Raw genomic sequence first — 23,878 nt, 5'->3', positions numbered from 1 at the left:
GTTAGAAGATCGAGATCTGGCCTACAAGAGCATGAGATTGATTTGACAATCTTTTTTATTACGTCACGTACATTCTCAATGACTTGCGGTCAGATATTAGTCAAGTTTTGGATCAGCACTTAACACCATTATGTACAAAAACACTGCCTTAATATATTCTTGTGAGGAATTCATCAACTTATAAAAATGAGTTTATGAATGTACCTATTCGTAATAATTATCACTAGTAAATGTAAATTAAAAAGGTAATATGAATATAGTGGCCATAAAATGCCATACATAGATACGGGTAGGCTTTAGATTAAAAAGATAAAACCATTTTGTATGTTATAAATACGTTAAATTAGTAAACGTAAAGCCACTCATATTAAAAACCATTAGTATCATTTTAACTCATTGGTCTATAAAAATGTATTCTGTCTCTACATCTAAGATTCAATAAACGTGAAAGACCGCCATACACCTCACATTAAGACGAATTTTGTAAAGGAACGTGACAGAGATCAAAATGATGAACATTATGAATGCTTGAAAGGTAAACAAAAATGAATTACAAAAACATCGAAACGTTTTAATGCTACGTGAGGTCAATTCGTAATGGGATTTAGATTTGAACTTGAAAAAAAAAATGCTGAGTGTGTTTTGTCTATCATACATAAGAAATTTTATTCAACTACTAGCTTTCCGCACACAACATTATCTACATATTTTACGGAACCCAATTTTTTTCCAAAATAAAATTTAGCCTGTTACTCGTGGATAATGAAGCTTTCGAATGGTGAAAGAATTTTTAAAAACGGTCCAGTAGTTTTTGAGCCTATTCATTACAACCAAACAAACAAAGTTTTCCTCTTTATAATATTATAGTGTAGATAAAGTTTAAAGAGCTTTTTTAGCTTTAAAAAGTTTTATGGTCAAACTAAAGACAAAGTGGATTGACCCACGTAATAAGAATGCAAGAAATTTGATGCCCTGAGATCAAAGCAGACGTAACGGTTACGCAGCGACGGTGAACGACACCGTGCGATCGGCGCGGGCGCAACGATGTCGCACCAATTACCGTCACGTTATCGATTGGCAATCGATTAATGCAGTATCGAGAAATAAACTTATATTCGCATAAATAGAGCACAGTTCTAATAACCTACGTCATGGGTAATCAATTAGTCAAAACTGAAGCATGTCTAGATAGTCTTGTAAACACAAAAAGTTTTAAGTAGAGCTGTCTAACTGTAGAAAATGAACAATGCTCGTAAAGCGGTCTTAATTTATAATTTAATCTAGTTTGTGCCGGATAATGTAAAACAAGAAGCAAGTTAACATGTTAACAAAAAGTGCCTTCCTCCGGTTGTGTGCGTTACTAATTGTTACACTCGTCAGCGTACGTCTGTCAAGGAGAGCCCATATTAGCTTGACAAATTGACTACGCAGGAACAAACTTCCGGCAACTTTATGTATATTTCACGATTCATCCGACGACTTCTTTTTTGGTATTGTTCTCACTCATGGCTTCCTATGAACTGGTATTATGACGTGCGCGTCGTAAAACCAAATTGATATTAATCTCCGCGGCTGCATGTATAATCTCAGTCACGAATTATGGCGTGCATGACTGCATGCTGCATAGAGTTTTTGAATGCATGAATCTTTTTTTTAAATAGCTGCACAAGGGGTCTTGAATCAAATTATATTATTAGTACTCTTGAAAAACTGGATAGAGTAAGAAGTAAGAACTATAGAACGGTTTAGATTGTTAGAGAATAATGTTTGCGGTTTGGTAATCACAAACCGCTATAAGAACTGTAATTTTAATAGATTTTTTATATTAACTAGTTCAAATAAATACGTATTGTTCAAGCCTTTACACAAACAGAACAAAGTTACCAATACCAAGCAGGACATAACTTTCGTAGCAGCTATTGGAGCAGCAGTAATAGCAACCCCAAAACTGTGGAATATGATGCGGTTCTTTTAATTTAGAGCCGAGTATAATAGTTGGTCGGTTATTCCAGTTTAGCGATCGGCGGGTACCGTTGGTAACGGGACCGCCGGCCCTAAGCTCGGACCCGCTCCCATCGGCCATCTCGAAAATTATACACAACGCCGTTTTGTACTTAAATTGGTATCGATTGATTCAATTGGAGGGATTGAAGTGCTGACTGAATGCATTCAATCTGAGACATAGAGAGAGAGACCAGCCTGACGAAAAATAATAACTAGGTACGTCGAATCCAAAAAGAGTGAAATTATCTAATCTTATAAAACTGACAAAATATGACAATAGGATTGTAGTAATCTAAGAAGTTATAAGTTTAATGTTTAATTTAGGTTTAATGTTCAGGATAATAATTTCAATTATCATCGAAAAGTGATCGATGAGATCTTAAAAAGTTACGAATTAACTATGCATCGATATTGTTCAATGCACAGGGCAGTTAAAATATTCACCCCATATGTCTTTATACACTCTCATAAAAAATACAATAAGAGCCTCGATATGTAACATTACATGCGCACTCTAGATGCACTCATAACAATGTTTCATCGCACCAAGTTGCGTATAAAGTGCCTTTAAGCAGTGCTGTGTTATGTTAAGCATACTTTAGCTACGCCATAAGCATGACCGAGGTGTTAAAGAACTCGTATAATGGGAGGCCAAGGTACTTCAAATATGTACGTATAACATAAACGGCTTTGAGCTTTGTTCAAAAAGAATAAATATACCAAAGGGGAGTTTATTAGAAGATGTTCTTCTGCTAATATTGCAACTATGGAGATCTGTCACTTTAAAAAAAACAAGACGGTGTCTGAAAAAGCTAAAAACTGTAGTGTAATCTGTATTTTTTACTACAACGGGGAAACGTATGGCATGCTGTGAGTGAGAGAGTGGTATGCTGAACTGACAAATCTCTCTCACTGATCTAATGGGTGATTTGTTCAATTTTGAAACGAAAATATTATATTCTGATGCTCATGAAAAGAAATATTTAAAACATTGATGATGAAAGATTCTAACCTGTGGCCGAAGTGTCGTATGTCGCGAATAGTAGTCATGCTGGTGCTGGTAGAAGTTGGTGGGCGATATCGGCGGCCGGTACTTCTTGTGGCCGTAGCCCATGGTGTCCATGGTGTGCATCTTGGCGCAAGGCTAGTCCATCACACTTAACCGATCAAGCGGGGCCACTCTCACTGTCCGCTTTACATCTGCAACAAACAATATTCAACTGGTTAGTAGAATAATTATTATTAAAGTGTTTTAGGTACCTAAATATTTTACTTGAGGGCTTAGTGTGAGTTTACATCAAACGTCCTGATCAGTGAGCGCGTTAAAAAATTATATGAACATTTTAGTTCTTGAAAGTTTCCGCTAGGGGCGCTGTACAATCCGTCATACATTTAATGTCATTTTTTTACACGCTCACTAGTGACGACGTTTGATGCACTAAGCCCTCTGAAATGTCATGACTCCATTTTATTTACAAAACGCTTTTTCCAACAAAAAAATATTAATAAAGTTACCTAACCACTTCTGATTTGTGTAGGAAAGTATATTTTTTTAAGAGTCCTAGTAAACGGTAGCAGGTGAAATAATACCACATGATTTCTTGAAAAGAATATTACTGTAGAAGTATCCGCTGAAGTCATAATCTCATATCTGTTAATTTACGTCAACTAATGATTTTGATTAGGTACATAAGCGTTAAATAAAACGAAGAGGATATTAGCTCATTTATTTTATTTAACACAACAGTAATGAAACACTACATGTAACGTGATGTAATAAGCTAGTTTTTATTCAATCCTTTCATGATATTATTTGACATGAGTGAGTAAGTATTTTTTACATTTAGTTCCTTCTTTATTGAATTTAAAGATATAGTAAAAAACTAATTGAAAGAGTTCGTGTATATGTACAATCATTTTAATTATTAAAAAGCATCAATAAAACATGCCTGATTTTTGATGAAATTAATTAGGATTAAACTAATAGAAAAAGGATTAACGTTCGAATTCACCTAATTAATACTCGTACCATTTCTGTTACTCATTAAATTAAATAATTAGAACTGAATTCACTTGACGTGGACACGCACTGTCATTTAGGATTAAAACTCTATAAAAACAATGTACAGTTTTTGCACCAGCGTTTTGAAAATATGCGGTCAATTACCTCGAAATATTTATGAACATGACTCATACGAATCAATCTCAATAGTTATTAATTTGATTTTAGTATTTTCTAAAATGGTTATGGCTTGTAAGTGGAATGATTAACGATTTGAATAAGAATGATAGCCTTCTATTAATATTGCGCACAATACGTGTTAATTGGATCACAAAAATCTAGTTCGAAACATATTTCCAACGGTAACAATATTTCTAGCAGCAATCAATGGAGTATGCGAAACGATTTGCATCGTACTCGCATATACGAGTATAGATTAACATGCAAGATGTACAGATTTGGATAATTTATAAATAATAGGTAAAAAAATCGGTCCAAACACATTATCGACATCAGCAGGAGACTGAGTAATTGAAGTATATTACAAATATTACTTTTTGTTGAGATCGAAGATTAGTAGGTAATACAATGAACTACCTAAGCAATGACAACACAAAATATGAAATAGACCGCCCAGCAAAAATGCAAATCAATTGTAGAGTTCCCACGATTTTTTCTCCTACTTCGTATTGGTATGTTCGTATATAAGATCATAGGTAATTATTCACGTTTTATTTTTTAGCCTCAGTTCGGTGGCTGTGCTTCTCTCGCAAGGAGCAGTGTGACCTCACCTCAGGGTCAGCCGTTGCACTATCGACCACCGTCCGTTATCGATATCACGGATGAATGGTGTTTTTTATCAACGTTTTTCCTCAATGATGTGTCATAACCATAAACATTATTAGAGCTAAATTCAACAAAAAAATAATTGCGATGTAGAAATAAATTGTTGATTGCTATCAGGAAGCTGTTGTTTGGATTTTTTGGTCATCGATTGTACTAAATGTTTTTAGATACCCAGTAATCAATGTAGTACCTACTTATCAAGTTATCGCTTGAGTCGGTAAGGCTTCAAACTAATGCCTCTTTTTATGTTATTATGTAATCAACACGTCGAAGTTAATTTAACTTTACATTAAAAAAAAACAGATTACTGATATAAAAACAAGTTAAAATAAAAAGATTTCAACAATAAATTACAGTAACTAGAAAGGAGTAAGTAGATACCTATAAATATAGTAGTAACCTAGGCAGTTACATAGTCGATTCTTAAAATTGTTACGTCGTGTTACCGTCATGCCATTGTATTATAATGACGATTATGTCGCATGACACGATATCGCACATGTTGCAGACGTTACAGTTACAACTGTACCACATCACCGCTAACCATAATGCCCTTCCAGTTTTCGCGCGGTTGTCGTTAACACGTAGCGTTGCCTCAGGCCCAGACCTTGCCATGCTGAGTCACCAGCTCACGGCTGCAGCGTCACAGCGTGGGAACTGACCGATGTAGGCCTAGGTAATAAATTAAAGCATGTAGAGCAGTATAGTCTGCATCAAAAGACTTTGGCAATCGGTACGTATGATAAAAATCTGCTATTTTGGTAGAGAGAAGTGACAGTAATCTTTTTTTATTATTAATCTTTATTGCACACATTTTTTATTAATCTTAAAACATAAGTACATTTAGAGCAGTATAATCTGCATTAAATAATGGAATCTTGAAAATAGTAACAGATTATGTCAATTACAAAATGCAGAATTTTACAGCTTAAACAGGTTATATCCTATTTAAGTATTTAGTAGACTGATGTCCGTACTAGGATACCCAATACTACATCACACAGATACTCTACCATTTTGGTAGAGAATTTACGGTATCAGTGATCTGAAAACATGTTATTTAACTTTTTACCAGCAAAAAGAATACAATTCACATTAACTGCAAAAGCTAAAGATATTCCATTTGTAAGATTGTCAGATTCTATTGAGGCGAACTATACAATGATGTTATAGTTGGAAGCTTACTCGAGCGAATAGTAGTTAGATACTTAGTAATAATAACAATCGATACACTATTATGATGATGGGAATATACCGGTAAACCTTCATAGTAATTGATTCAAGATCTAACTAATTCTTCGACGTACACTATAATTTGCTATTGAGGCTGTAAATAATTGAATAATATGAATATATCCTCTGGCTAGAAGATCGCGTGCCATCATCAAATGGAAATATATTAAATTGTGATGTTTATTTGGGGTTTCATTAATTTGTTACTTCCTGTTCCCATGGAGTAATTAAATGAATGATATAATAACTACATTTAATTTTATAGCACTTAACACAAAATTGATACGAAAAAATACTTGGATCCCATCATTTCAAAATTCATATTAACTTTCAGCCCCTATTTGCCCCTATTTGTCAAAAATGTTCACTTAAATTCCTATAAATTGCCAAATGCCACGCTTGCAACTATTTAAATTAAATTTAGGTTACATTAAGCGTATTTACTAAGTAGTAGATTCAGTATTCTGTTAATTATAAGATGTCTTTCATATTAATGTACAGCCTTTCAAGTTTTATACCTCTACATTTGGATGTCTGGCTTAAATTAACATAAGTCTGTAATCTAACCTTCTTAATGCGAAGCCCTCAAAGGTCCCACCTGAATGCCTAATGGAATTTTGTTAGTAAACAATTTACCTGCGAGTTCAACGTTTCGCAGCGACCCGCGCGGGCCAATGTCAATGTCACCCCGCGCTCGCCTGTCGCTGCGCTGCCCATTCATACGTATCAGCTACAATCATTGCGCGTAAAATCAACCTTGATATTACTAGGAGACGAGTGGCAGTTCGGTTATGTAAATACTTTCCGTATTTCGCTATGCTAACTGTATAATCTTGGCTGCTGAAAAAAAGCTTAGAACCTGACGATCAAAAAATTTTATACATTGTGATTCATTGTGTCTGATATTGTTTTAAGTCTATTTTTATATTCTATCATTATTAACGTTGAAATTAATCTATAGCGCTCTATATTCTACTTATTATCTTTTCTCTCCGTAGTGACGGGATATATTTATATTTTCCTTCATTCTTTGTGATTCTATAACGTCTCAAAACATTGCATCAATTTGCATCTCAGAATAATAAAGTAGTTTTATCATTTAAAGTTATAAACTTACCCAATAATCCAACTTTATCTTTCTTTTAGAACTCGTATTGCAACGAAATTGAGTTTCCAAAACAATAATATTACTACTGACGTCTCGATCGGACTCGAGAAAATCTTCATGAATACAAAATGAATTTGCTGTCATTTGAATTCAGTGTCGCTTGCAGTTCCATAACTGTATACATCATTATTACTGTGATAGCTTTATTTTACATTCAAATCGAATAGTCGAAAGCTGTCGAATCTAAGAAAAATGGCTATTTGAAATACACAACCGAAAGTAACAGTGAAATGAACCCCAAATAAGGGTACTCTACTCTGCACAGACCACACAAGGTCTGTGGTACTCTATCACGTAATAAATCAGTAAGAATCTTATCAATATAAATAAAACAAAAGAAGGCGAAGAATGCGTGTCACCCACTTGCAAGTATTCTTAAGTAATATATGTAAAGGTATACATGTAAACAAGTAAATGTGGGTGAGTTAACGCGAATCAGCCGGAATTCGGCCGCGAACGGTGCCTGCGCGTGAGACTGCCAGATCGTCAATGTGGAACACTAAACTTACAATAGGGCTTGCCAACTGTGCAACCAAGAGATTAGGTCGCGCAAACACCTGATAATCAACAAACTATGGCAGTATTATTCATAGGATATGATACAATCGAGTGAAAAAAGATACTAAACTGACTTGGTGATCTCAAAAATTTTGTAGATCGAGTTCGAGTGTCATAGAAAGTTCTGTGTCACATAAATGAAAATATATTTGTGCCAGTAAGATGTACTATTCTATGCAAATAGATTTACATGGCTTTCAACACCAAAGTCAAAGGTTTCTGGGTTTCTTGGTATAGTTCCAAAATACTGAACTGTCCTATGCATGACATTGACAGTGGGGCGCCACCGTCAATACCGGATCGCTAGTTCCGATTTTTGCCATGTTGGAAACCCTATAGTTGAACGATGGTAGCGCCCCCCTGTCATTGAGTTTGGTGGGACAGTTCAGCGTGGGTCATCTATAGAAAACTTTAATATCGTGACATCTTAATTACTCACATATTTTACGAATAATATCATTTCAATTAAAATCTTTCTATTTTATATGCTATAAATAAATAGTTTATAAAAAAAATCTAAGGATACTCTACGTAGTTAACAGCACCATGATACTCTTATGCAAATGGCCAGGCACCTGCTGGCCATAAATAGTTTTGCACATCCTTTCATGGAAGCCATACAGAAATAGAAGCGATTCAAAGACACGTAAATAAAATACATTGCAAAATTTAGCATTAGATGCATCCTGGCGACACCATGGCACTTGTTATCCACAGTAAAACTCTACATTTACCTGCGTTACAACGAAAACATTATTACCGACCATAAGTTAGTATTCTGTACTATACAGTAGGTTGCATATTAAGTACCTTACCTTTTATTATTTTCCATTAAAACCACGTAAAGGTGTGTGTGTTCACATCAGGAACGCACTAGTCCGTCTCAAACAAATATTTTGCTCGATCCGCGCGCGCCTCGCAGCAGTGAATAAACATTACTTTAAATACGCCGTTATTTTGTATTGCACCTGACGAATACATTTCGGATCTCCTGAGGTGTAAAGACAAAGCCTTTTTATCAACTGAGGAGCGAACATGATCACGTAACCGTGAAGCGCGGTTAAATCATCTTTAAGTGACCAGTTAACGACTCATTATTATTTTTTAATAGTGCAACCGTGTAGTAGTGTGTTTCCTGCTGCCGTGTTGCGAGGTATCATGTCACGATGCGCACTGGGCGTCCTCTGAATGAAGAGTCATAGAGGATCTGTGAGTAGACCTCGAGGTTAGGGATGCCAAAAAGTAAAAAATAAAAATACCCAGAGCAATGTAAAATTGAGGTTTTTGTCAATACCAATGGCTAATTAGTATATAATTAAGTAGGTATATTAAAATTATGTGAGCTCTACCTTTAAGAATTATCTAAGTACTTTATCAAAGGTAAAGCCGCCGGTTGTCGAATAAAATGAACATTCAACCCTATCACAGGCTGACGTCATGTAATAGGTAATTACGTTGTGTGTACCTAAACATCATGAAGATGCGCCGAGTTATCTAATAGGTATGATCATCACGATTGTATAATCATAATTGAGCTTACAGTATTTAAATGACCATGTACCAATTATCGATTCTATATCTCAAAACTGTGATAAATTATGTAATCTGTTAGATATGATTTTAATTGTAAACTCCATCAAGATTGCTGTATTTTATCTAAAATATTTCCGATAAAGATTTCAAAAAGTTCGCATTCGTTAATTGACAAATTAAATTAGTTGTATGGGCCATTAAAATTTTATTAGTTCGTATTATAATTTATAGTACTAAGTATATTAGTTATAATATTTTTAACCGACTTCAACAAAAGGAAGACGTTCTTATTACATGAATGCGTCAACTTTACATTAGTAGAAGAATCTCTAGAAAATAAAGTTTTTTTAACCATTAAGATGAGAATTGAATATCCATCTTATTCTGATTTTCCATTTCTTTATTATAGATCTTTTTTTGCTACAAAGCATAAGTTTGCTAAAGCCCGGAACTAATATTTTCCTAAGATGCAGCAAAAACCCATAACTCACGGAGAAAGATGTTGTGAAGCAACAGTGCAGCACAAATAAACGCACAACAAGCAAGTTCACGCAACAAGGCAAAAAGTGCGTCCGATAGCGCAGTCTAGCGATGCGCGAACGCAAGCGCAGGTGTACTAAAGAGCGCTCTACAATCGATGCGTTTCGTATGAATAGTTTTTACTGAGGTACTAAGCAAGCAGGCTAAAGGACTAGCTACCACAAAGTCTGCTTCTTACTATACAATTTTCGATAAAGGATTAAGAAAATTAAAGAAAAATCGGACGAAAAATTACTATACGCGTATAGATTGAATGCGTTCAAAGCTTCCATCGGAAAATTCCGATTGCAAGCGGTAGACTCGATGGTGTTTTCCTTTAAGTTCTTTTTTTTATTCTCTTCAATATTCATGTAGCTCTGACTTCATTATTTTAAAGTAAGTAAACATCTAAGTAGGATATAAATATGACTTCATTATTTTAAATAGAACTAAACTTCGAATTACATACTCGTATTTTTTTTTGTTCATATGATTTGGTAATGCTTTTAATAAATATAAAAGAATTTCCAAGGCACTATTGATTAGTTACGCATACAATAGGCACAGGCAGTCAGTGTGCACCGCACTTTACCGGTTATCCACGATGCCATTTACACTGAATGGACTAACGGCGCACTTGAACTTTACGTAATCCCATCTCTACCGTGAGTTTTACTCATTAATAGAGGCACGACACTTTAATAGGGGTAGCCTAACTGAAATACACAGTTTTGTTTTATAACAGAATAAGTTTTGTCTGCTGTACTACAAACCTAAGTAACAAAGCATAAGGAAAATCAAATGCAAAACTAAAATTTTTATGTTCACCATTTATCAGAAAAACTACTTTTTTAACAAAAGATAAATGAACCATTACTAAACTTAGGCTCTAATAATAGTCATATTTTTATTCGTCCAAGTTCAGATAACAAACAAAATCTTGTGATAAAAATAAAATTGTTTCCGATACTTGACTTTCCGTTACGCGACGTCCGTTTTTACCATCATTGTCTCCCTGTATGGTGGTATCATGGCAGTTTATGTGAGATAATGTTACCAGAGAGTTTTACATAGAATTATCGCATGTTCATAACACTATGTGTGTCAACAGTGCCGTCCCGCTACGCTGCGCGCACGCACACCTCAACAAGTACTTGGCTTTATGATAGCTGTAGTAGTAGCTGTTGTGCTAGGCTATATTCATTCTAAGTTATTATATCCACATACCATCTTATAGTTAAGTTTCCAATATAAAGATAACTTATCGAGATCCATAACATCCATAAAGTTTTCGTGTAGACTGAATTTTATTTATCCAGGGGCAGTATCTCATAACAATAAAAATTGCATGACTCACTAGGTATAAATGTTATGAGCAATAAATAGATTTAATATCAAATAAATGTATTCTCCATTGTTATTTTCAGTGCGTTAATCAATAGATCTTCATTGTTACGGACAATTGAGTTGATTTTACTTAGAAAAAAGAATAGAGATAGGTATGATGATCGAGTTTGGTCAAATATCTACTACCTGATATTAAAATTACCTATGTGAGAAGTATTTTAGAATTATGGAGTACTCACTTTAATATTTAATTTATTCTAACCTATTAAATCTAATGTTTCAATTTAGGGCTGTTTTCTTTTCATAGCTCTTCATATTTGAACACGTCGTGGCACAAGTATATCGAAGTGTAGTAGGTATCTCCTTATTTCTGTGTAACTATATTTATTAAATATAAATGTAATTGTTATTTTGACACGTTGTCCTTTAAAAGATCATAAGGTCATGATCGTCCTCGACGCAAAAATAAAATAAAAATCTTCAAAGTTTCTCGTACCTACGTAAATATTTTTGTACCTAATTTTAGTTTGTTTAGCTTTGCTGTCAATATTTTTCTGGCTATTATATTTAGACAAAAGGCTGCGGTACGAGTGACTAATGAGCAGCGTTCTGCTTCAAGCCCCACAATAATAATTAACAGTGAACGTCGAGTCCGTTACTCGAGAGCTTTTCGTAAATGTTGAAAAAGGAAGTACAATGACTTAAGATGATTTGAAACGCATTAGGGTTTTCTTACTTTCTACGTGTTAGTCATCGAACACAGAAAGAATTCTCATTATGGACTTCAATGATGTTAGGAGCTGAAAATTAAACGTAACTACCAACACTTCATATGAATAAGGGTCAAAACTGCATATTTATATTGTGCATAAGTCGAACAAGCTATGTGCTTCTACAACATAAAGTAGTTATGAACAGTTATCGTTATAACTTAGATTATTCATACATGTTCACTGTTTTGCATAGTAGGTCATTACATTGAACAATAATATGAGTAGCACGATATTTTTAGTTTTACTTATATCGTATTTAATACATTTTCATGGAACAATTAACTTTCTGTAGTTAATTTATTTATTTGCAATAATGTCAGTTTTCATGTCGTTGATGTCTTTTCAATGAGAGCGCCACGCGCTACGAACTATCGAGATAATTTGGGTACCTGCCTATGTAGTATTTCATATTTTCCTTATCGTATCGTTTATTTACTATAATAGATATAAGTTACACACATAATTACACACATATTTTTTTAATTACTGTCATTAAAATAAAGTTTATGATCCCCTATTTTATTAACAAACTTTTTCAGTTTAGTTTAATTAATCCTACAACCTACAAGAGCTCTACATTTAATTACCTTACACCGTATAAAATGAGTTTTACCTCTCCTTGCGACCCCAATAGAAGCACATCCAGAACGGGCCGGGAAACGCAACGTCCGAACAACACTGCACTGGCTTAACGTCCGCAAATCGATTGCCAAATAAATTCGTGTCACTCAGCGATACTTAGCAACAAAATTCGTATTTGGAACACGGCACTTCGACGCGCAACGACCGCGCAGCCGCGCACAGAAACGGACCCGTCGGGTGTGCGCCCGCGATGCACTTGATCATTGAACTGGCGGGGAAGCCTGCCGCGGCGCAGACGACTCTGGCCTCCTACAGCTCCTCACAGACCGCCGCCTCCCGAACTCAGCCGGCTAGCACTCCTCCGGCCCGTGTAATTGTAACGCAAAATACGAACCAAACCACAGGCTCTTCGGAAAATGTTGTGGTCAGCCGCCGAAGCGCGAGATAGCTTAATTGATCGCGCAATGATCGCTATCACCCATATCACAGTAACGTTATTATCGACTAACTGTAACTAGAGATATGGGTTAATTGTTTTCTAGAATCAACAAAACAGTTGGATTCTTGAGGAGGAATTCCGATTGATGACGAAATTATAGAACCGTTATTTTATCACATCTGGTTGTACGTCACATATTTTCGCACTTATCTCATAAAAAGTATTTATTTATGCATACATACTCATGCCTTTATTATAACAAGATTTCACGGCAATAAATCAGTCAGAGCAGTATGGTAGGAATGTACTATATCTTTTTGCATCTTATGAATTATATTCATTGCGCTCTCATACGCATTAAAGTCCAATACAGAAGAATACACAGGCTATAAACAATCATTATTTTTTCAATTATCTTTCAAGGAGTAGGTAGACATTTTCAATGGAATTTTACTTTTGAATCATTGGTACATACAAAAGATAATGAAGATGATTAATTATAATTATAAACATAAAACCAACGTAATTTCGGTAACATACACAAATTTATGTAAGGAGGTAATTATATGTAGGTAAATACGAATAATTATCTGCATTATGTATGACTTAACTATGTATTTTAGTAGCAATAACAATAAAACTGTTATAATAGCGTAACAACAAGTCCGACACAAGGTTAAGTATATGAATAAAAACATGAGTATTGCATTGAAGAGTCATAGAGCTGAAGCCCAGTAACAAAGGTATTATTTATCGAGGAGCTCTCCCGCCTGTGGTTTCTCCCGCATGTTTTAAAATTGCTCAACCCCGGGAACATGAATTTATGTTATTCTAGACTGGGTGATAAAAATGAGAAATGGTGGAGCAAGCAATATGTACTTCGGTTGAGTGAAATATGTACGTTGTCGTCTATAATATTTGGTGGGAAAAAATATTCGGGTCCGGTGCGTTGCACATTTCCATGCGTAATGATGCTACTATTATAATGCGTCACAATAAATTCTTCATTGACCGCAGCCTGCTTACAAACATTTTTTTTTGACAGAAAGAAAATACTTCTTCTTCTTCTTATTGTGTTGACAACAAACCTACACAGCGTCAGCCCAAAACTCCGCTACAAGAGTGGCAGTGAAAGAAAATACTGAATTTTCAGTATGAAGCATACCTACTTTGGTTTTTCTTCCTGCGCGAAAAACCTTTTAATTTAGTAATGTTGTCTAACATTAAAATAAAAATTGTTATGTTTCTTCTAATCATCAGCTGTTTAACGAGGTCTAAAACTGTATAATGATTTAAAAAAGCTTTTGTTTAATAGTTTATAGAGGCTTCTCTCTGAACTAGAGGCTAGAAGCGTCCGCCCCGCGCTCGTAAAGGGGTATTATAATGACGACATCGTCCTGCTGCGCACGCGGCCGTCGACCCGCCACCGGCACCGCTAAGACCGACCTTATACTGAAATTACCTGATCGATAAACATGAGAAATATTAAGTAATCTAGCTAGAGCATTAAAATAACTGGAGAGAAGAAAACAATTTTTGAAAATGTTCAAACGATCGAGCTTTTGTGCTGGATGGTATTTCATTGAGGTTAAAAAAGCTGGTATATTTGTAGAGCTATTTTGAACCGTTTAAAAACTAACGAGGCTTGTTTCCGATGGATAACTGGATAGCGCGATAAGAAATGTTATTCCTTCCTTGAATAAAAACTAATTTGATACCACTACTAAGAATGCGAATGTACTATGCCAAACGACATCAAAATAATATGAAAGAAAGAAAGAAAGAAAGAAAGAAAAATATTTATTCGATGCAAGTAGGTACACAGCAAGATAATAACTAAACTATGACTATGACTATCATTAATTTTAAATATCTAAAAAAAAGAGTTACGGTTTGGCACTAAAAACGACTTTTACTCTAATGTAGAGTCACAAGAGCCACTTGAAAATAAATTAATATCAATCAACCCATGATTGGACATGAGGTTTCCATTGAAACAAAAGAAAATGGTATCCCTAGGAACAATGGAAAATGTCATCTCACATTGTTTAGTATACGTCGCGGTTGGTCTCAAAAGCTTTATTTCCCAATAGCGTGGCAGTGCGGGCTACACGGCCGCCCCTAGCCCGGCCGATTTATGACCCTCGGCGGTGCTCCTCTCACCAGGCTTCGGTTTAAAGCCCATTATGCCACACCACAAATAAATTTTACACGCCTTACACGGCCTACACCACACTGGACACGGCGCAAGTGAAGCTATTGCCTTTTTGAACGAGTGTTCCATGAAGTAAGAGACCATTGATAAAACACCATTAAACCTTCTTAAGGGATGGGAAACACAGAATTAGCCAAATGTGTACTTATTTTATATTGTACCGGTTCAACAAAACATAATGAAACTATAGGAAATTATTTCATTTTTTATTTTTTATACAAAATAGCTACGAACTAAATTGAGCAAAACTGTCAACAAAAATTAATACTAATTTAAAATCCAAACCCTGACTTAGACTTTTCTAAAAAGTCTGACGAATCAAGCTTTAACATTCAATACAGGGCAACAAGGACTTTTTATCACTTAAAATAATTACAAATAAAGGAACTTACCAATAGTTATCAGCCGTCGTTGCCCTGTACAAAATAAAATAATTACTCAAACCTAGCAAAACCTTTAAACATGCGCATCTTGTTTTACATAGCTTAATAATGCTGTTTTTTACTCAAAACGGTTATTTCTTTTGAATATAATTATAGGTTCATATTATTACTTTCGGAAATCAATTAATCAATATACAGTAACTTTAGTCTGCATCTGTTATTGTTAGAAAAAGTTGCAGAACTTAACACTAAGTTCAAGTTCAGGTATTGAAAGAAGTATACAGAAGTTTATTCTTCCTCATAATGTTTTGCTATAGCGTCTAAGATGAATTGGAAGGTGCTTGAGTTGATCCAGCTGAGCCCAGAAGGCAGTTCTGAGGAATCCAAACTTCTGGCTTTTCTGCCCACTGTCCTTTCTAAGAAGTAGTCGTCGTATTCCATGCTGTAGTCCGGCAGGATAGGGTTGAATTTCGCGTAGTAGATGGCAGAGAAACAGGCGTATAAGAGCAGAGCCGCAGTGAAGAGCTGGAAAAAAATGCATTTATAGTTTCAAATTACTTTAATTAATAAGACCTAATTAGGTGGACTTTAGTAGGTTAGGAGTTCACAACAAACTTCTCACTTTCTATCACAATAGCCTTGTTAAAAGTATTTTTTTCAGTTAGCCCAATCTTACTTGATTTAAAACTCGGTCATTGACTTGCTCGTTTTAATTTATAGCTTTGTGAAGTATGTCAATTCCATGCATTTTAAAACATTCTACGATATTAAAGAATAACATTTTACTCGTATCTGTTGGNGTATCTGTTGGAGTTTACATAATCTATTATGGCATTAGTATTTTTTATCAATAATATTTAACGGTATTTCTGTTTAGCTAGACAACAAATAATTTTAACGTACGCCTTCCTTTAATCTAATTGCCAACAATTAACGAGTTCCAAATTACATCAGTACCTCTAGTAGGAAAAACTTTCGAGTTCGTTTCGTTGCGTATTCAAAGTGTCATCGAAAAATTTTGTATGAAAAATTAAACAGCGCCCCCTATATTATAGCCGCCCTAGGGGGCGCTGTTTAATTTTTCATACAAAATNGTTCGTTTCGTTGCGTATTCAAAGTGTCATCGAAAAATTTTGTATGAAAAATTAAACAGCGCCCCCTAGGGCGGCTATAATATAGGGGGCGCTGTTTAATTTTTCATACAAAATTTTTCGATGACACTTTGAATACGCAACGAAACGAACTCGAAAGTTTTTCGTACTAGAGGTACAGAACTCCCAAACGATCGTGTCTCACGTTACTCAAACGTATAAAACAATTTGTTTTAAGTACATTAATGAACTCATTAAGAGATTCACGTAGCAAATTAATTTTAATGGTAATATTAAGTTGATTGATTCAATCATCGTCGTGTGGGTGCCGGAGTCAAGATTGTTTGTTTATTTTGCTTAATTAAAGGCGATTGAACTGCGCAAACTTGCCGTAGCGTTTATTTATTTGCATTTGAAACCTAACTTTTATTTTTAACAATAAATAAATCTCTTCAAATATGTAGCGATGAAATCTAGGTAGACATCACGTAATTACTCGGATTTTTTATTGATAAAATTATTGCAATAGGCTTTTTTAATCAAGAAAATTAGATCCACATCATCGTTAATAAATCTAGACTGAAATAAAAAATTATAGCTTTGGCTAAAGTCCGAGTTACGCATCAATCTATTTATTAGCCATTAGATCCGTGTTAACGCACAAAAAATTAATTGCAATTTGATTAATGAATTCATCGGAATGTTTTAGCAGTTGATGTACTCAAATTACATGATCCCAACAATAGTGAGGTGTGAGTTGATCGCTTAAGTTCGTTGAAACAAATGAACGATAGCTTCCGAGCGCGGAACCAGCGATAAAATAATAGACGCTGCACGCGCGGGTTCAATACCGCGACCCGCACGCCTCCGGAACTGAGCATTAACGTTTCAAAGCCACATAAACGAATTGAAGACGATTTTCAGAAAAATCTGATTTCTTATTGTGCCTACAGAAAAGGAGGGATGAGTAATGTATAATGGAATGTCTATAAATGAATCGACCATAACAGATAGGCGGTTAATAAATAGCCTAACTAAAAATTACGTTTGCAGAGTCTATACGCCTCAAGGTATGGAACCTTGTCGTGTGGTAATGACAATTTATGTGTCTTACTCATGGGAACTTTGAAATGTTTCAAGGTAAAATTTAAATTACACGGTTTTGGACTGTTTTGAGGTTTGGGATTGTCCTGAATTAATGTGGGCACACGTGCAAACTTCAGTAATAGAATTTTAAGTTTTCACTTTGCTTGTGTCACCGTTATGACCTCAGTTGTTTACAACACACATATATACAAGAAATGTAGAGTCCAGAATTACAATAGTTACTTATAACTTTGGTGTGTAGAATTATTGTTACTAAAAAGATTTATAATCTTATGTACCTATCTAGTTGAGTATATTGTAAATGGACAATTTACTGTAAATGACTATTTAAAACTAATATGACCTCCTCTCTTCAAAGAATTGAACCTTCCGAAGATTTACATACCTACTTAGGTACTTCTTTTTTTTATTTATTCGATGATATTCGATATAATCAAGACAATAAACAAAAAGACGATCTCATCATAACTACATTATATTCCTGGGGCTGCTTATATTACGTAAACAAAATGATGTTCTGAATATGCTACCACACTCGTGCAAGGAGCAAACGCGAGCTGCGAATCTGTTTTTCGCGCGACCACGATCCCCTCGGGGACGTCGTGATTTCATATTCAATTACTTTGTATTACGTTTTGTGATATGATGTGTGTAAATGTGTATTTTGACAGATAGAATTTTGGTAAAAGTTTTGCTTTTAGAGTAAAATTAAACACAAATAAATCTGGATTAACGATGATCCGTTACTAATATAAAATTATCAATATTAAACTCTAGTTATTCGTAAATTAATTCCGTTAACGTCATTTATTATATGGTATTATTTTATATTTAGGTTCTTGTTTTTATTCCTGGTTCTTTAGTCGAGCTTCCTAATATAACATTATTATGCATTTATCGTGACTGCAAAATAAAACCATGTTTGTTAAAAAACCCACTGAAGACAAAGAACAGCCTCCATGCGTTTTGCAAAGCGATGATTAATTTAATTACGCACTGCATAATCTGTGACATGCTAATTAATGCAAAGGCATGGGACTACTGACCACACCAATGAACTTCGCTATAAAATTGAAGGTATCATGAAAATTCCGTACTACCAATAAATAATACTAGATCAAATAAGTTAGAGACGACAACACGGCAATAAATGTACAAAGCAGTGTTTGAAATCAATAAAAAAATTCAAACACCGAAATTAATTACATTTAGCAAACCAATAAAAAAGTAATTTTAATTTCATTAATAATAATTGTAGTAATGATTGACATGACAGCATAATTAACGGGTTAACAGCTCCCAGACAATTTAATGTGATCGTAACAAATTGATTTTTAATTTGATACATTTTACTGTCTAACTAGTATACCTGTTCATTTACTAATCTACTATATAAAAATAAGTCGGGTTTTCCTCCCTGACGCTATAACTCCAGAACGCACGAACCGATTTCCACGGTTTTGCATTCGTTGGAAAGGTCTCGGGCTCCGTGAGGTTTATAGCAAAGAAAATTCGGGAAAAGGGGGTAAAACGGGATCCACGCGTACGAAGTCGCGGGCGGCCGCTAGTTTGTTTTATAATATTTAGATGTCTTTAACATAAATTATAAATAGAAAAATTACATCATTGACTAAATTACGAGTATTAAATAAATATTTTTTATTTTTAAACACAGTGATGATTGTAGCATACTATCTATTATCTATGTATATCTATATCCTGTTGCCGCTTTTGTGACTTTATCACAAAATTCTCTGCTACAGGTGACGTAGATTCATCATTCCAGTAAAAAATCCGGAAACATTTGATGATACCATTTAGTAATTACGGTCACGTTAAATAATATGTTCAACCGGCAGTCCATTCGTGTTTCATAGTAATATTATTGCAACTAATAATTATTTAGACCAAACAAAGCCGCGTAGGCGATGTATGCAAATTATGTGGGAATATACATCAGGCATTTATACTTGGAAAAGATTTTAAACAGTTAATGGTATTGAGTGGTGGTTGTTGTATGCATGATTGATCCCCCAGCTTCCACCCATTACTGTGAATTCAAGCGCGGGTGCAGTGAACTCGCTCGTAGTTGCAGTTCATGCGAGCAATACGCATTAAGCACGTAAATTACAGCTAGGAATTCGATCTTGCAGTAAATAAAGTATTACTTTAACATAAGGAGGGCACTTCTATTGGAGCAATTATAACAAATACGGTAAAAAATCTAAGCTATTAATGATTATTGACATTCAAAGTAATTCAGGTATTAAGGAAAAACAGTAGGAAACGGTGGAGTATAATGACTCGAGCAAGGTCCGATAAATGCGAGGGCCTGGCCTAGGTGGCACCCATGCCTGACGGGCCGCGGCCTGACAAAACTATGTCAATGTTATGACTTCGGCGTCCTACGCGTTTTGATCGCCAAACAACCCGTACTTGTTTTTTAAGCGGATCAATTAACGAAAATATTTTTGCGCTACGATGCGCTAGGGTGGCCAGGAGGTCAGAACTATTTGTACTTATTTGTAAACGACAAAGCTAATTTGTCAAATAAAAGGTTGACCACAATGCCGAGGATACAGGAAACTTAGAACAAGTGTGTCATTATAATTATGTACATACATAAACATGCAAATACCTAGTATGTAGGTATGTACATTGTGTCAATCACTATTTTGTAACTTGGAACAAAACCTTGAATAAATACCAAGTCAGATAGAGTATGCCTTCAATGTAGACACATACTCAGACATGTGACCTAGAAATGGGTATAGTAAATCTTTATTTGTAGGTCTCTTGCACATCTTTTTGAATTGTAAATTAGAGTACAGAATAAGTTATTGTCTCTAATTTAACCTCCAAAGTAAATTGAACTGAACGTTTAAAGAAGTTAAATAACTTAACATACTGTTTCAAAAGCTTTTTAAGTTTCAAAAATTTGAATTCGACCTGGATCTAATAGCCACAGACGTCTTGACTAGTGAAAATATCTTGCACATGTGAATGGGCTGAAAAAATATCTTCCCGTAATTATTGAAAGTAAAATCTCACCTGGAAGACGCTCCAGAACTTGAAGGATCCCTCGTTGATGATCCAGTCGTAGTATCCGGCCCAGGGGTCGGTGTACCGGCCCTGCTTCATCGGCTTGGCGGTGGTGGTGGTGTCATGAGGATGCTCATCATAGTAGTCTTCGAACCCTCGCCCGCTCTCCGCTGTGGCATTTCTTGAAGAAGCTTTACGTAGCTGAAAGGAATCGAAAGAGATGATTGTGCGAACGACAGCACAAAACAAAGCACTGCAGCATCATCTAAACCTTCCTAAATAAAGATTGGTGCTAGATACACGAATACATAGCTATCAACTGATTTCACTAAGAGCTGTAGCTAATATGTCCTTTGGGTAAGGACTCATATACGAGTAAATAATATGATTTTACCAATGCATTAACTTACGAGAATGTCTTAATAGCATAACAAATGCACCACAACTCAAACTTTCTCGTTTCCAATTATCGTGAATATCATAATCGTAATGCTTCGCTTCCTATCGTGCACATTAATTTGGTCAGTTCCTAGCACCAAGTCTACTATCAATTTGCACGATCGTGTGAACCCGGCATGAGTGGTTGGCTAAACAAGGGTGCCGTCGTTTAACGACACCCGGTCACCTAGTTCAGGCGGTACCGTTACCGTGACCAACTTAGACCATTCATGTGTATTAATATATTTAAACCTGCTGTATATTAGCACGTCCAAGGCATTTAGTACTGTAATGCGAGTTACAATCAGTTTCAGCAGTTTACCTTAGCAACCCCTTCTGAAACTTAGGTAATTGAAACTGTATGGCCAAGGTTATTAGTCAAGGTTAAAAGTACAAAAGTTAAAATTCGACGGTCCATTTGCCTCCATTTCAGCCACACATTCTCACATGAAAGTAAATGATAAGGAGAAATTGTGAAAAACTATGGTCCGAGGAAAATCACTGAAGTGCGAAATTAACTTCACGCGATAGGGGTCGTGTCGCAATTTTGTATATGAATAAGCTGAATTATGTATCAGTATTTACTGGAACGCCATAATATTTTAGTTTTCGTCACTATTTTTAAAAAAAAGCACCGTAATTTAACCGTATAATTTGAGATTATCATCTCAAATTCTGCCACGGTAAAAATGTTTATAGTTATTGCAAGTACTTAACTTGCTTAATGATAAAATATTCTGCATCAAGCCGAGCAAACAACTAAAAACCGTTGGTAGCGGTTTAATATTCCAGTAATACTTTTAAAGATTATTTATGCCCATTTTTACTAGTCCCTTATGGGACAATAACCTAACTACGTCTTTGTCATTTAACTGGAAAATGTCATGAAAGAGAAAGGTCGATTGTGTGTGAAGGCACTTCGTTGTGTAATCACAAATTAAGTAATACTACCTATTCATTAAGTTTGAAAGAAAGAAAGAGCTTGAGCGTTCTGAATTTCAACTTAAAGAACTCTTGAGCATTTAAATAGTTTAGTCATTGAGTAGAGAACTTCAAGCTAAAAATATAATTCAGAAAACGGGGGTTAGAGCTTAAAGGCAAAAAGTTAGGCATTCAAAAGCGTACCATAACTGCAGTAGAATTGTGGGCAGCCACCCTGGCGCTGGCGCTTGCTCGCTTCTTGTTGATGTTCCTCACGACGTCCAAGAGGGTACGTAGACCGGTGAGGATCAGCTCAGAAGGTGGCATTCCGCTCCTCGGAGGCTCTGGATCCTCTAGTGACGGCGAATCTTCATGGTCAAACTGTTGTTCATTGCTGGAAAGTTTTCAGTTTCGTTGTGGAATTACTGTAAGCTCGTAATAGATTTTTATATTTTGTAAATAAAATTGACAAAAATAATGATTATGATAAAGGTAGCAGGAAGGCGCTGGATGCAGGCCGCTACCAACCGTGCGATGTGGAAATCATTGGGGGAGGCTTATGTTCAGCCGTGGACGTCCTGCGGCTGAAATGATGATGATGATGATGATGATGATGAAATAAAAATGATAAACTGACAACAACACTGGCTCTAACGACAAGGGTGGGCAGTCGTTGAGATGACAGCGCGAAAATCGTCGGCATCCACTAATTATGACCCTTATGTACCACTATATTGACAAAGTTCTCCGTCTTCGTACGCGATATTGGAAATTTGGCATCTACCATCGGCTGAATGACATTAGGCGTCTTCTGGCTTTGATATTCAATTTTCAACTGTATTACCTTGACAATCAGTTCAAAATTGATTACTAGAAAATTATTTGACAGACGATTTCTACTCTCGACAAATGCATTTGAATTGGGGTACTGTACTTGCACATAAGATAAGGGATCTTTAAACAGGTACAGTAAAGGTACCTTAATAAACATCGAATTGGTAATAATAACCCAGCACTAACGGGGGTTGACTTTAACATCTATAGGCTTCTGCATACTCTTAATTGTTTTATCAATGCATTTAGAGAATCAGAATAGTCATAACCCACTTTTAGAGTTTTATAATCGAAATTATGTTCACATTACGGTATATTGACACCTTAGTCTCTGCATCTGAACAAAGATAATATTCTGTCACAAAAACACGTAACGAATAAATAAGCAATTAAAACATAAAAATACTGTCTTAGAACCCTACAATGAAAACATGAAAAAATATGTAATACTCACTGTAACGGTATGTATTTGTACTTGGAGTAGGGCGGCGTGTGCGGCGTAGCAGAGTCGTAGCGCACCGCTGCGCTCGCGCCGGCCGCCCACAGCGCCAGCGCCGCCGCCGCCCACACGAAAATGTGACACGTCAACAACAAACCGCCTTTGGAACCCATTTGTGTAACCCTAACTATTCACTGGTTAAGTTTAATTGATTTATATCCTGGCTACACAGGAGTTGCAGTGAAGATACCAGCTCTTTATTATCTCTACAGCTATCAAAAAAAAAATCTTCACTTCTATGAAAAGGTTTTCTTTTTTCAGGTTTTCAAGTGCACAGCTAGGCGACGGCCAACCGACTGGCTGATTTGAAAATGTCTCCTCCCGTTAACCGCGTAAAGGGAACG

The 23,878-nt window shown here is 35.5% G+C and overlaps 2 protein-coding genes across 4 annotated transcripts in view; both read right to left on the bottom strand.

Moving 5' to 3' along the window:
- LOC114365766 (uncharacterized) overlaps positions 1-12,918 on the bottom strand; it is a 47,320-nt gene extending 34,402 nt beyond the window's left edge. Inside the window, exons 1-2 of one of the 3 annotated variants that reach the window (XM_028322428.1) lie at positions 12,597-12,918; positions 3,017-3,204 (exon numbers count right to left, since the gene is read on the bottom strand). In XM_028322428.1, coding sequence (XP_028178229.1) covers positions 3,017-3,136 — 120 coding nt within the window. In that variant the 5' untranslated portion in view covers positions 3,137-3,204; positions 12,597-12,918. The remainder of the gene's footprint in view (positions 1-3,016; positions 3,205-12,596) is intronic. The other 2 variants (XM_028322427.1, XM_028322429.1) reach the window with 2 other exon arrangements.
- A 2,940-nt stretch (positions 12,919-15,858) lies between these two features.
- LOC114365791 (uncharacterized) lies at positions 15,859-23,686 on the bottom strand. Its single transcript, XM_028322463.1, has 4 exons — positions 23,490-23,686; positions 22,406-22,595; positions 20,852-21,043; positions 15,859-16,127 (listed from the first exon to the last, which is right to left on the bottom strand). The coding sequence occupies exons 1-4, from the start codon at positions 23,645-23,647 to the stop codon at positions 15,891-15,893; spliced, it is 777 nt and encodes a 258-aa protein (XP_028178264.1). The 5' UTR covers positions 23,648-23,686; the 3' UTR covers positions 15,859-15,890.
- Between the last annotated feature and the right edge of the window lie 192 nt (positions 23,687-23,878).

This window comes from Ostrinia furnacalis, unplaced genomic scaffold, assembly GCF_004193835.3.
Source record: "Ostrinia furnacalis isolate ACB-3 unplaced genomic scaffold, ASM419383v2 OfSCF7642, whole genome shotgun sequence".
NCBI lineage: Eukaryota > Metazoa > Arthropoda > Insecta > Lepidoptera > Crambidae > Ostrinia > Ostrinia furnacalis.
Note: the sequence above shows the minus strand (reverse complement) of the source record. Positions and strands in the feature narration are given on the sequence as shown.